The 15,038-nt window shown below is 44.4% G+C and overlaps 2 protein-coding genes across 2 annotated transcripts in view; both read right to left on the reverse strand.

The window, feature by feature from the left end:
- The window catches only part of LOC146185475 (uncharacterized), a 49,438-nt gene extending 48,553 nt beyond the window's left edge, over window positions 1–885 (reverse strand). The window contains exon 1 of the mRNA XM_084607831.1: window positions 521–885. Within this exon, the coding sequence (XP_084463957.1) occupies window positions 521–614 (94 nt within the window). The 5' untranslated portion in view covers window positions 615–885. The remainder of the gene's footprint in view (window positions 1–520) is intronic.
- Window positions 886–9,128: 8,243 nt separating this feature from the next.
- Window positions 9,129–15,038, reverse strand: part of LOC146185476 (uncharacterized) — a 63,905-nt gene continuing 57,995 nt past the window's right edge. The window contains exons 31-32 of the mRNA XM_084606433.1: window positions 11,395–11,431; window positions 9,129–9,363 (exon numbers count right to left, since the gene is read on the reverse strand). Coding sequence (XP_084462559.1) covers window positions 11,395–11,431 — 37 coding nt within the window. The 3' untranslated portion in view covers window positions 9,129–9,363. The remainder of the gene's footprint in view (window positions 9,364–11,394; window positions 11,432–15,038) is intronic.

Here is a 15,038-nt window from a genome sequence, read left to right on the forward strand (position 1 = left end):
AAGAATTAAAACAAAAGTTAGTTTTATATTTGGGAACAGATATATCCGAAAGATGAAATTAAAAATTCTGATAAATTCAAAAAAAAAAAATTGTCTCAAACGAAAAACGTCATTTTGCGCTTCGTAGTTTCGTAATGAAGCGATACAGATACCCTCCTTATTATTATAAACAAACATCTTAAGAGTTACCCTCGTAGTGTCGTATTGGTGCAGCGTTATAAAATATACCTCTACATGCCCTAATTAAGTTGCCACAACACGGGACTTAACGCATTCAAGAGTAGTTACGCAACGTTGCATGCCCTTACACTCCAACCATTTTAGACCGGCACTAGAGCAGGCAACGTGAGAAACAATGCTGATAATCTGCTTCCTATAGATCAAAATGCTAAGCTCGAGAGAAAGAAATTGCAGTTCTTAAGAAGTAGTCTATCCCCCTTCTCAGTTACGGCCTAAAACGAGGGCCCTTGACGCTAAGCATGCACAGAAGCAAAAAAGCGGAGAGTTCTACGTAACCTACCTTTCTTTTCCACTAGTTTCATGTCGTCCATCGCCGCGGCACCAGCGACCACCAGACATGTGAGGAGCAGAGTACGCATCATAGCAGGCCACATTGTTTTCCTTAGTCCGACGTTATTCGCGCCGGTCCGAGAACGGCACGCACGATGTCACTCCACCGCTTCACTGGGCCAGTTACACCTCACCTCATCTGGATAATAAGAACATCTTTTGAGTAGAAGAGCCGAGCACGTTCGCGATCTCGGCAAACCGGCGTTCTGACGGCTCAACGCTGGCTGTGCGTCAAACCTTTTCTCTGTGGGGCAGGCAGAGGGGTCTGCGAAGCGGCGCTGCCGCCAACGACGGCGTACGTGAAGAGGTAATCTATCTCGCCACTTGTCGGCGACTTGAGAGACGGACGCGACAGCCTCACCGCTTCGGGACGCCGGCGAATGACGAGGAGAAAGAAGGATAGGAAAGAGATAAGGAATTTTGGGAGGAGGAAATCTCGGCGCGTATTCAGGCAGGCGCCTCCGTAAGTCGAACTACACGACAGAAAGCGTGGGTGGCGTGTATGAGCTGATTTGTTTTTTTCCTACGCATTGTTATCGGAGCTCCTAAGAGCTCGCGCTCTCTGTATGCTTGTTTGGTTCCTCTCCTTCAACTCTTCCACATTGGAGAGCGTTGCATGCAAACTTCACGAGTACTGAAATGTCAGCAGAGACTGAGCTCATTCAGCAACCATTTGAAGAATGTGTTTGAAAACGTTCACACCTCCCCCATCGACGTTGGCAGGTTTACTAAAATAAAATATTTGCGTCTCCTCCCCTCTGTCCAGCAGCCTTATAAAGTAATCTTGATAACCTTCAGTCAATTAGACAGGAACTTTCGGCCGTTAGAGTGAGTGTGTGAGAGATATTACAGAAGACCGTACTCTTAAGGACAGCGAACAAGCCCTATCTTTCCATCATTGTTTTTAGCTATAGTCTTGTTAGAGGTTTCAAGTGCTCTATTGGGCGTTAATTGTGATGACCGCATGCTTTACTCCGGCAGCGCGTCTTTAAACTACTTGTAAAATTTTCCTATTTTGTTTTTTTTCCCTTTCTTCTATATTTGGTGGTACTCACGACGAGGAATGCGATCGTCTTCGACGATAAGAAGTTCGGCCAGCGGGCGCAGGGTAAGGAATTCAATATCCTGGCGGTGTCCGCATATAGCTGTTAAACGAAGCGGGCGTTGAATAAAGCGTCGATTGCTGCGGTGCTTCTTTGTTGTATGTGTCTATGTTGCGCTAAGTAACTACCCTCTAATTGGACCAGTTGCACTGCAATGCGAATTCTGAGCTAAACGTGCTATGTTTTTGTTCCGAAATGGGTTTCCCTTTCAGAGATATATAAAAACCTCCTGTTCAGTTGGATTCGAACCGGGGTAGACGCGGAAAAATTCCCTTCGGCCGCACGTGCGTTATAACACTCCAGCATCTTGATTTTCTTCTTTATTTCCTGCTTAGAATACACCACACAAACACAGATCACTATGTGCAATGCATTAGCGCTGGGCAAGAGTACATGGTTATATTAATATTTCCTCAGGTGTCTGAAGCCATCAAGAATACTCACACACGCAGGGAGTCTGCTTTGGGCTTATACACTTCTCTAATTAAAAAAACAAAAAACCACTTTCAATGAAGTTATCATGCGTCGACAAAACATTGACATCTGCGTGACGAATTGCCATCCTCGTTTTGCACAAACTGTGAATGCCCAGGACCATAAACATATTATACAGTGCACTGTGTTGCCAAGTCAAAAGTATATATCCCGCAACAGGAAGCCCCACGATTCGCTAAATTGAATACATGCATAAAGAAAAAAAAAAACAATTTTTACGCATTTAATTCCGCTAATGGGCCTGTAGCCAACATTTCTTTTGGTTTATAAGGTTTTTACGCCCCGAAGCGAGTCAGGCTATGAAGGGCACACATAAAGGAGAGCATCAGAAATTTCAACCCTTTCGCCTATCCTGCGTTCTTTCACGTATACATTGCCGTATAGCATAGCACACGGCTGCCTCACTTTCTGCTTCCTTCGAAAAGCGGCCGCCGCAGCGATATTCGATCTCGAATCCTTGGGTACAGCGGCCAAGCGCCCTATCTACTGTGCCACCACGGTTGGTCAAGTAATAATATTAATTTAATCGAAATTACCTTTTTCTTTTATGACTGCAAACATCGGACTACGAATATCTTCATTCCCAGGAATATACCCCCTGCCTTTATGTTTATTTATTTATTTATTTACTTACTTTGATACCTCAAAGGCACCATTTAAGGGGTATTACATGAGGGAGTGGTTGACGAGTACGTGAATCATTCGATGGATGATCTGCAGGTTGATGGGTCGGAATGAAGCATGACGATGTTTGGCAAGTCCCGTGGGGTGCGAACAAAAAAAAAAAAAAAAGATGACAGATGAGCAAATGTCCGGGCAGGGGGAGTGTAAACAGTCTTTCCATGATGCGTGCGGCTGGAGGTGGGGTGGGCGGGGCTGATGACAGACTTGAGCAGGGTAAAAAAGGGTGATAGTAAAACATGTGATAAAGGCGAAGTCTTGCAGTTTTACGTCTGCGTGCTAAGTTAGTAAGGTGAGCACTTTGCTTTAGTTTGCTGACACTTACATGATAGGAATAAGCCAAGTATCTTGACGCACGGTTTTGTGTAGCTTCTAGTGCGCTATTTTGGTAAGAATCACGAATAAATGTTAGATAAGCTAGTAACTTAACTGATAGGGGAGTTGTGCGCAATGTTCGCTGAAAATCGCAGAGTACGTGATTAGCTTCGTTGTTACCTGCGTTATATGATGGGAGCAATTTAGATCGCGGGTTAAATATATGCCTAGGTATTTATACGATGATACAGCGACCATTTCAGGGTTGGAGGTTAAGTATTTTGATGATGGCAGGGAGTGACGACGATGGAAAGTCAGTAATGATGTTTTCTTCGTTTTTAATGACATTAACCATTTAATGCACCAGGTTGCTACGCTTTCGATGTCCAGTTGAAGAGTTTGAGGGACATTGCTAATAATTATAGGACGGTAAAAAACGGAGTCATCTGCAAACATCCGTACATTAGAACGTATGTTAGATGGTAAGTCATTTATATAAGTAAGAAAAAACAGAGGCCCCAGGACGGCGCCCTGGGTAACTCCGGACATAACAGATGTGCGTGAACACGAATATTTATTAGCTAGAACAAATCGCTGCCTGTTACTGAGGAAGTTGCGAATCAAATCTAAAACAAAGGAATAACTGTTCAGGCGGGAAAGCTTAAAAAAAAAAAAAGCCGTTTATGAGGAACTTTGTCGAATGCATTTTCAGTTTAGGAACAGGGCGTCAACAGGAATGCTAAGATCAATGTGAGAGCTTAGGTCAGTAATTAACAATGCTAATTGAGTGTCGCAGGATAAACCTTTGAGAAAACCGTGTTGACTGGGGTGAAAAAAAAGTTGACTGATACGACGAAATTCATAATATGAGAAAGGAGGAAATGTTCCATCAACTTTGAAGGAATGCTAGTGACAGATATGGATCGGTAACTACGACGTGAAGATGAAGAAACCTATTTTGAAACTGGAATGACTTTCCAGTCATGTGGTACAGCACCTGATGAAAGAGATTGTTGAAAGATATGAGACAGTATGACACTGGTAGTATGCTTTGTGTTTTTAATACGTTTGCATTGATGCCGTCAGTACCTGCTGATGACGTTAGTTTTTTTAAAGAGTCTGTAAGTTTCAGAATACCATTTTGTTCAAAACTGATTGCAGGCATTGGCGGGAAATCAAACGAGGGGAAATTAGGGAGATCACCGTCCGGTTCGTGGGTGAAGACAGAACAGTTCAGAACTTCAGTTTCGTCATGTTCTGCGATAGGGTCATTATCTTCGTCGCAAAGTGTGATGGTATTGTCGAGTCGGGATTGATGTTTTTCCAGAATTGACGAGGTTTTGTGTGAAGCATATTAGGCAGCAAGGTTCAAGTTACAAAAACACATTTTTTTTTTTTCACTTTACACTGCTAGTCGCAGGCATTCACTCTCATAAAGAATTCACCTGCTTCATCTTAGTTTGCCGAGAAGTTATCGGCTGATTTTTCTCTCCTCTCCAGTTTTAGGAAGGGTTCCAGCGTTATTGACAAATTACTCCTTCATATTGTGCCGATCGTTTTGGATTACATTTGCAAGGAGTTAGCGATTGCGGTGGCATTTTCTCTGTCTTAGAAGTTCAGCGCATATAGTGATAACGAGATTCGTCATCTCTTTTGTTATATGGATCCCTGATTATTTTTGTAATGTTCGGTTGAATAAACTCGCGTCGAGCCCCTCGTTCGACCAGAACAGCATCAGCATATATATGCTATGGTTGCTTATGACATTGATAGGGTATAATGGGTTTAACGTCTTTATATATATATATATATATATATATATATATATATATATATATATATATATATATATATATATATATATAAGATCCGTATAACCCGTGCTATGGTCTTTCCAGTTGTGATGTATGGATGCGAGAGTTGGACTGTGAAAAAGGCTGACCGCCGAAGAATTGACGCGTTTGAATTGTGGTGCTGGCGAAGACTCTTAAGAGTTCCATGGACTGCCAGAAGATCAAATCAGTCGATATTGTCGACCATAAACCCTGACTGCTCATTGGAGGGTCAAATTCTAAAGTTAAAGCTCAGCTACTTTGGTCATCTGATGAGAAGAGAGGAGTCGCTGGAGAAAGATTTGATGTTGGGAAAGGTTGAGGGTCGCCGGAGAAGGGGTAGGCAGCGAACGCGATGGTTATATGGCATTCTCGAGGCATTGCAGATGAAGCTATGTGATGTTAAGAAGATAGTGAGAGACCGGAAAGCGTGGCGTGACATGGTCCATAGGGTCACGAAGAGTCGGACACGACTGAACGCCTGAACTGAACTGAATATATATATATATATATCGGCTTTGAGAGAATACGTAATATAGGCTTCTATATCCATTTCTATAATACCAGATGTTTTGGAACGCACGATAACGCCGTATAATATATATATATATATATATATATATATATATATATATATATATATATATATATATATATTTCTTTGTATTATATACAAATTTCTTTGCAACCGAAAAAGCCTTGTTATTTGAATATCGAATCCGAAAGCACATCTAAATTAAAAACATTACATTTTCACATTTTTATTTTTTCATTGTTAGATGCATGTATACATGGTTATCAGTATTACAGAAGGAGGTGCCGAAGTAAAAACTGTCCGGGGGACCTCCTATGACAAAATGAATAAAATTCGCGGGTAACATACTAGGCAGTTATAAGAAAAGAATATACAGGCATGCAGAGCACAAATTATAATACTAATAATAATAAATAATACAATGCAAACTAAAAACAGTATAGACAGTTCTAAATAATCAATAACTGGAAACAAAAGTGCACTATGTGCTGAAATCTGAGAATACAGTGGCCCTCGAACCCGTGTTCCGAGCGAAAATACCTGCTCCACTACTGAGTTACCGCTGGGGCCGAACATTTTGCGTGCTAAGTGCCAGTCACTCGAGCTGTGGTTTATTTGCATGATGTCGTCATTGTCAACTTCAATCAGTCTACACGCAAGGTTTCGAGTTTAATTGGTTCAAGAACATTGAACCCCGAAGCGAAATGAAAACATGCAGTACATGTGCAGGAACTTCACAATTGGCCGAAGCTAGCAATAAAGCCGTCTCAACCGGAGATGAAGCCTCCGACCAGTAGGTATTGTTCTCAAGGTCTACATATGTGCCAAACTGAAGAGAAGGAATCGGTCTGTTTTATCTTGTAAGGGAGATGTAGGAAAGGCGAAAAAGGCCGATATAACGAATAACCCGATTATAATCATAGTCTTGGATTTAACTTTACACTTTTTTGGCACCTCATTACAACTTAAGCGGAGTCTAATGGACTCAAGCATTTACATCTTTTCCTCAGCAAAACTGATAGTCCCTAAATATAACCACCAATTTAATCCCAGCAGCGCAATCACTAAGGTTAAATATTAAACGTCGAACTTAAGACTGTGGCAATGCTAATTTACCTAGGTCGCTTTAACGACGTCATTTGGGGGATTTTTTTTTTTTTTTTCAGTGTATCCATGCAGCCTGAATGTCCATTTTTGTGAACTGGTAGGTGCAAAAACGAATTTGCAGTGGCTTAGCTCAGGTAGGCGAAGATATACATAGCGAAAGCTGGGATGTCGCCTGGTTTATATATGCTGCACCAGTTAAGCAATTCAGACATTTTCGTGGTTTTCGATGACTGTAAAGCACATGTTTATACAATGTTATGCTTTTTAGACCCGAAGACCGATCGGTGGTCTGTAAAATAGTTTGCCACCATCAAAAATTTTGGATACACAGTATCTAGACGTGATGGTCTCTCTTTGATACACAAGATCAATGGCGGTTTCCCATTGTGTAGTCTGAACGTAAGTATCCAATGCCAAATTAAAGCCAAACTTCACTTTCATAAACATGTGCAGTTAGACTTCCTCTTGCTGTACTGTTGGACGGTCTTCTTCTCCTTGTTCGGCAGCGACTCGCGTCTTTACTGATCCCAGACTTGGCGCCGGCGCTTCGTGAGACGTTTTTCCCGCTTTTCAGGCCTTTCCGACGCTCGCTCAGACTTCCTTGATTCATTCACATGTTGTCAGGTGGCTTCGCGCCACGCGATGAGTTCTGGATCCGTCGACGCTTCTTCGTGTAGCCTCCGCTGATGCCGTTCACAGTACCTGCGCTCGCCGTCAGTCTCTTCATCCATTGCGCGTCTATCTATATAGCAAGCGCATACGCCGCGGCTAATATTTTCAGCTGTGCGGTGAACAGATGATCCCGATGGTCAAGCGTGATGATAGCGATGAAGACGACGATGAGCATAGCGGAGCGTGGCGTCACGCGCAGGCCCCGTGAAGAAACCGGTGCGGCCCAGCGCAACCGGTTGTCATTGTACCTGAGCATGCGCAGTAGTGGCTCCGGCTGGCCACCGCGAAATACGCATCTGCTAGCCTAGTATTGCTTTCGCTACAAGCGTATTCTGCTGTTTTCGTTGACAATATACCTATTTCGCGTGGATGAACGAATATACGTGCCATCCTTCACAAAACAGGAAGGGAAATAGTATACTCGGGTGATCAGCGTGAGGGATAAAGAGAGGAATGCGTTTGCGTCTGGGCTGCGATTCTGTGGGACTTTTGTGTAGAACTGAGTCCATTCTGCTTTTTTTGAAGGCCATCGTCATGTTTCCGTTCGATTAAGTGTTCTTTAATGCCAACGCTTTAGAGAACTCCACCATCAAGCACAACACACCGCTCACCCCTCCAGAGACCCAGCTATGAGAATATTGCGTTGTGTGCATATGAGATTGTGTCCTTAACTGTAGAAGAACGTTTATTTGACGACGTCGAGGTCAGCGAGTGCAGCAGGGCGATCCAGTTCAGACAAGAGAGGCTCTCGCCTTCCGAAATAGCAATCCGATGTACTGCATCTGTTTCAGCGCCCAGCGAGGGTTCTGCCTTATTATTCACAATGCCCCCCCCCCCCCCCCCCTTTCTCCCAAATGAAATGGGGCCATCCTGGCGGCACAATGGGACGGTGGCGCAAGCAGCGCAATCATGTAATTTACTAGTGAAGTGAGCTCGACGACACGGTAGGGCCCATGATACGTAGATCAGTTTTGTAGAGAGGCCAGGGCTACCGTATAGAGTCCATGTATAGCCACACGAGTGACCAGAGCTCGAATAGCGGTGCAAGCCTATCAATGTCATGACAATATTTTTGGCGCCACTGAGAGCCGGTCGTGAGATGACCGGAGAATCTGGCGGCACTGTTCGGCATGCTGTGCAGCTTCAGTCGCTATGGTACATTCAGATGCGTCAGAGTTGTAGAGGAGGACATTATCAAGGGGAGCGGATAGATGCCCGCAGTCAATCAAAAAGAACTGAAAGAAACCTGTGGTGGATTGCGTAGCATTGTTTTACTCGTAAGTGACATGAGGAAGGACAATGTCCCAGTTCGTGTGGTTGGATCCGACGTACTTCGCTAGCTTGCCAACGAGGGTACGATTAAGTCGTTCCCCCAGCCGGGTTGTTTCTGCCCAGCGAAATCATCTCACTGCCTCAGTAAATGTTTTACCTATATGCGTATTGAATCCCACAAGCCCTATAGTTCCCAAAGAAGCTACAAGGTAGTTTTTCACTTTTCAATGAAACAAAAAAAAGAAAGAATAAAGTCTTCGCAGTGCCATGCCGACGCAGTCACTTTTCCTAACACATGCATTACAAAATTACAGCGCGGCCGTAGTTAAAAGCAGTCATATGTCTGGAATATCGTACCGACTTCTACGGATTCAGAATTGTCTCTAACGTGAGAATATGTATGCGTTTTTTAATTACTTAACGTACATTACGCATTTTGGATTACAGTTTGGCTTTAGGGTTCTTTGCTGTGGTGTCATCGTAATGCATCATGCTTTTGTATTTTGAAACGCTGTTAAGTATTTATGAATATGGAGAAGACATTTAATTGAATTGCCCCAAAACAAATAGGGGGGTTGTATCACCTATATAGCGTGGCGTGACATGGTCCATAGGGTCACGAAGAGTCGGACACGACTGAACGCCTGAACTGAACTGATCACCTATATATTTCTGTGCATGCTTATATACAATCGTTGTCCGTCGTGCTTGAAAAGGTTTGGTCATATCGCTACTACATTCTGCAGTTCAGTTTCCAGACCGCTGCCACAGTCCTGCTGTCCTGCACAAAACGTGTAAAGGCATTCAATTACAAAAGAACATCAAACGAAAATTCGTTAGGCGTTAGGCAAGCAAACTGGACGATAGTGGTTGGCAAAATTACCAAGATAGGTGGATTTATTGAAATGAAAAGGCAGAGAGGTTGGCCGGAATAACTCAAATCTGGCCTGCTACTCTGCACTGGGGAAGGGGAAGGAGAGATGAAAGAAGATCATGATGGGTGACGATGTGGGAGAAGGCATATGAAATACATATCTACAGGCACAGTAGCTTACTTTACAAGCGCGAATCTAGTCCGCTGGAGCACAAAAAACGACAAAGAGCATGCACTGCCTGGAAACCTTTCCCCTTGTCCTGTCAAGCGCCCAACAGCAGTTACTCCTACAGAAACCTCTTGTCCGAACGCTTCAAGGAAGTGGCTAGCACACTTCTTTCGCACGCATACGCTGGGCACAACAATAATATATGTTCTACAGTCTCTGGGATGCCACAGGTTGAACGTTCCAGCGAGTCCATCAGTCCAATTACATGTAAGTACTTGCGCGTGAAAGCCACGTTTAAACGAAGTCTATGTAGCAAGCATGCCTGATGACGCGGAATGCCACGCGAAACATAAAATTTCAATGTTCGATCGAGCCTTCTTAGACAAATGTGTCGGGCGTCCGGCTGGGCCCAGTGAGCTGCTGTTGCATTCTTCATACAACTCGTAAGAAGGCACGTCGTATGCGGTCTTGAAAAAGGTACAGCTGCTTGAAGGCCATTGATGAGTGCGCTTTTCGCTTCAGCATCGGCCTGCTCATTCCCGTGGAGCCCGCAGTGGGCAGGGATCCATTGAAACAATATTCTATGGCCTTGCAGCTTATGGAGCTCCTCACGTCTGCAGACGTGAGGAGCTCCATAATGTTTAGTGCCAGAGATTGGCAGGCAGTGTGGCTTAAAAGGTTTCCAAAATTTGCAATGGAGTCTTTGAGTCCGTGAATATGCACCATTTTTGAGGTGGTTCCCCACATATGTAAAGTCTGCGAAGAGAGTAATGACGTTGTCGCAAAGTTTAGAAGACTCGACCAAGGTGGAGAAGATTTGAGGTTAGAGAGTAATTAGATATTTGTTCTGGAGACGCTACCCGCAAGCGCAACTGCATCCTGCCGGTGGGCTCGCAATGCCACGCCGTTGCACCGATGCAAACCCGTTAACAGGTAGTAGCCGAAAACAAAGGAAACGATCTCAAAACACACCGATAACGCTTGTTAATTTACGGGTGTTGCCTCCACGAATCACAATAGCCGCACACACGACACCCCCTCCCACAGCAATGACAAGACGTGATTGCTCGATTGCTCTCCTGATTTACGTTCCGTCAGTTCTGTCTCCCTTCAGTGCTGCTGCATCTGGAAATCGCCCCTCCCGCGACATTATCAAATACCCGGAAACCTGTACGCATTCTTTCTTCACGGTATTTAATATAGCGTTAACTTCCTGTGTATTTCAGGAAAAAGTTCTCCATAAGGTGCATATTTTAATGCATTCAACGTTGCCGGAGCAAGAAAATTGTGAATAAGCGCTGAGTAGTGTTCCATCTGAGCATAATAATGCAAGTCACTGCTGTAACACCCTTAATCCTGTTCCGCATAACTTCCAATTATAGGCAGGACTTATTAAATAATGTTCAACTTGAAATGAAACTTACGTGAAACCAGAATAAGATAAAAGGAAGCGATCCTTTAATTAAAACTGCACAGAATGCTGGGCTCGCAGCGGTATGTCCTAAAGTTGAATCATCAAGCCAACACTATCACGCAGAAGGATTAGTAACCATGGTGCCCGAGACATGGGAAGAACTCTACCCCTTACATGGCAGTGTTTTAACCTGACGATGCCGCGTTCATGGCTCCAGCGGTTTTCGTCTAGCTTCAGTAAAGATATCGGAGACACTTTCATTAAACTTGGGCGACGAGCAAGAAGCATGAACGGAAAGGCGCGCCAGCACTTGAATAAAGACGCGTCACTAAGTGATCACAAAGTAAAAACCTACTTATTGCTCCTCGTTTGGCGAGTTCCGGTTTTGGACCCTGCAAACAAAAAAAAAAAAAAGAAAAGAAAAAAAAAAACAACGTAAGCTTTCAAAGTTTTTAAAAAGAGTTGTACTCAAGGCGTATTTGCACAGCTTACCAAACTTTTAGGAACATTATTGAATAGTATAATATGTTTTCTTGTACCGAACTGGGCAGTCTTACAGCGCCAGAGCATCATAGAAAAAATGCCTTACATCCTTAAGTACTGCAAGTCGAAGTTGTGAGCAAGCAGCGCGATGGCGAAACAAGCTAATTCAAGAGCCTGCTACAGGCTCATTCTAAACTACTATTGGAATACACGCATCCACAGCCTGTTTCAGAATGTGGCGCTTGCAAAATCGGACCTAAATTTAGGATTTGCACTCTTCAGGCAAGGAACAGATCTAAGGCGCCAATTTAATCTACGAAGTGTCACATGAGCAATAAAAAAAACGAATGGCGCTTCGTAAAACTGCTGATGCAGCTCTCATAAAGCTGCTACCAGTAGCAACAGTCCCAGCAGGTCGAAATTTCCGAACCCCGCCAGTACGGCATTTCCCCTGAGTCGTTTTAGGACCGAACCATCTTCTACCAGAAGAGAATGGTTGAACAGTGTTTGTGCCCTTTCTGATGTCTTACTTCCAACTGACATTCGGCTGGGATTAATATTAGGGCTTAGCACAGCGCACAGTGAGCACAGCAGGCGCAAAGGGCCACTGTCCAGGGAAGGGCCTTCTAAGCAAAGGAGCCACGTGTTTCGATCAGATACTGGAGATAGTCTGTGCCAAATGCTACAGTGGCACGGGCGCCACAAAGCAACGAAAATACAAATCAACGCTATCTCATGTTCTCCTTCGGAAAGCCAGCTTCCCCGTTCTCTGCGCCGGCCCGTCGAGCCGCAGCTGTGACGTATTAGCCGAAAACGACGTCCATTGGTCCATCTCGCTGCCTGAGGGTGAAGGAAGGGTTAAAGTCCCTTGATAATTTGAAAGTAGCGATAGTCTCCTCCGCGCCGCGCTTTCCTCCTCGATTCTCCTCGGAAAGGAAGCAACATTGCTGGCATATCGTTGAACAATGCCGAAGCCGCTAACAGTGCATTTGTATTTATGGTGCACAGCCTCATGTGCAAGTTTAAGGAGGTAGCACACATTGTATCCGTGCACAAGGTTAATGGGGAATTTCTGCACAAGGTTTTGGGAGACGTCATTCGCGGTTTGGAAAAAAATTGGTTACAAAGTCATTTGCGTTGTAACTGACAACAACGCTGTAAATCGAAGCGCGATGATGCCTTTTACGTATTGTTTGACAAAGACACCCCAAGCCGCACCAAAAAATTCACTGGCAAATGATTTCGTGTTTCCGCACCAATCAGATCCCCACCGGCCATTGTTATTTGTCATTGACCCAGTGCACTTACTGAAGTGCGTGCGCAACAACTGGTTAAAACAAAACGATCAGTGTTTCTGGTTCCCTGAGTTTGAACCAAGCACAATGGGGGAGCAGCGCATGCATTATGCGTTTGTCAAGACCTTCAAAGACGCATATAATTTAGAGAGTGAGCAGTTACTCCGGTACAGCTACACTCTGTCCAGTAAAGCTGATTCTCTAACAGACATTGAGAAGCAAAATGTTAAACTTGCTTTGCAGGTATTCAGTGATTCCTGACCGAACGCACTATGAGTGATTGGAGCCAAGCACAACCTAAAACACCACGACGAAACCGACAGTTTCATAGGTATAATAGTAAAATGGTGGAAAGGTGTCAACGTCAAGAGAGAGAAAGAGAAAGAGAGAGAAGGCAGAGAGGTTAACCAGGAAAGCTTCCGGTTTGCTACCCTGCACTGGGGGAGGGGAATGAGGAGTTTAAAGGAGAAAGATAGAAGAGAATGATAGGAAAGGTAAGGCGGCAAGGAGCACAGTCACAGTTTCTCAATCAAGTTTGTGTCTCTCATAAAACACATAAGTGCTTTGAAGGCTTTGCCGTTAGACGCCTTCTGTGGCCATGGGCCGATGATTTTCTCCTCTGTGAAAGGAAGGCTGTCAAGATGGTCCAGAGCCGAACGCAGCGCATATCTTTCGCTTGAAAAAGCAGGGCACTCGCAAAGGAGATGCTGTGTGGTCTCTTCGCAGCCGCATCTTTCACAGTTAGGGCTATCCGCCATTCTCATCATATGAGCGTATTTTTTGGTGAATGCAACACCGAGCCACATACGGCACATCAGTGTTGTTTCGCGCCGCCCTTTGTTAGGGAGAACACGAAGGCGCAGCCCAGGGTCTAGTTCCCTGAGGCGTCGATTGGAAAATTCTCCTTTGTTCCAGGCTGAAAGCGTTAGCTCCGCCGCTAAGGAACGAAGTCGACAAGCTGCGTCAACTCTAGATATAGGAATGTTCACGAAATTCCGTCGTTGTGTGCAGAACGGGCAACTTGGTCTGCCTGGTGGTTTCCCTCAATACCGCAATGTCCAGGTAGCCACTGGAAAATTATATCATGACCTTTTGATGTAGCGTCATGGTATAGCACGCGGATCTCTGCAGTTAGTTGTTCATGTGATCCACGACGTCAAAACGCCTTTCATGTGATCAACGTCAAAACGCCTTTCAAAGGACTGTGACTAAGGGATGAATGTCAAAAACCCGTCTACCCTTCTCCATTCGACTCGAGGCTTTCCTTTTTGAGCGATTTCTTGGACTGGTTGTAGGAATTGAAGGAAAGGAGGGCAGATGCCTGTAAATTGTCTGATAAAACTCATGGTGCTTTGATCCAGACGACTCAGGCATTTATTGAGATTGCAAGATACTGCTGTGAGGAGCTGAAAATGTCCTTCGTGCTTCTTGGGAAGTTCCAGACCAATCTTCTAGAAGACCACTTTGGATGTTACCGACGACTGGCTGGTTCGCAATATCATTTGTCTGTAAGGCAAATCTATGAATGTTAGAACAAGTTGCGACTACAGAGCACACTTCCACAAATGAGCGCGGTGTCTGCAATCGACAACGAGAAAAATCATAATTGGGAGCTTCAAATGCAAGCAGCCGTTTCAAGCGGAAAATTCAACATAGTTGCGACCGAACAGGCGCTGTCAAAACTGAAAGATGCCATTCCAGTCATTGCGTATGTGGCTGGTTACTTGGTGCACATCGCTCTGAAGAGGTTGAAATGCGACAAATGCAAAGAGCTCTTGACAATTGACAAGAGTGTGGCAGTTTCGCCTGACAATCACATCTACAGTCTTGTCAAAGAAATTTACAGGGCCGGCCTGGTTTACCCAGCAACGCCAGCTGTGAATGCTGTGGCTCACAATTACGTTGTGGTGGAAAAGTTGTCCCAGCGAGCACAATTTCTAAAGGTCCAAAACCAGCGCTAAGTGGCTACAGAAGTCACACTCCAACTGCTCAGCGATGAGGAGCCTTCAGACTTCGACGTCTGTGAACAGGGACACACGAGTGAGGTAGTGCTGAAATATGTGTTGTGATGCAGCCCAAATATTCTCCTCAAAAATTTCTGTCGACGCTTGAATGACAAGGTGTCTGACCCGGACAGCAAGAGTAAGAAGCGGAAGTTGCAAACTTTGACAAATAAAGGAGTAAAACACCGATGCGTGTAGAAAACACATGACTCTCTGCT

This window comes from Amblyomma maculatum, chromosome 6 (genome assembly GCF_055883805.1).
Source record: "Amblyomma maculatum isolate TAMU_Amacu chromosome 6, ASM5588380v1, whole genome shotgun sequence".
Taxonomy (NCBI): Eukaryota; Metazoa; Arthropoda; class Arachnida; order Ixodida; family Ixodidae; genus Amblyomma; species Amblyomma maculatum.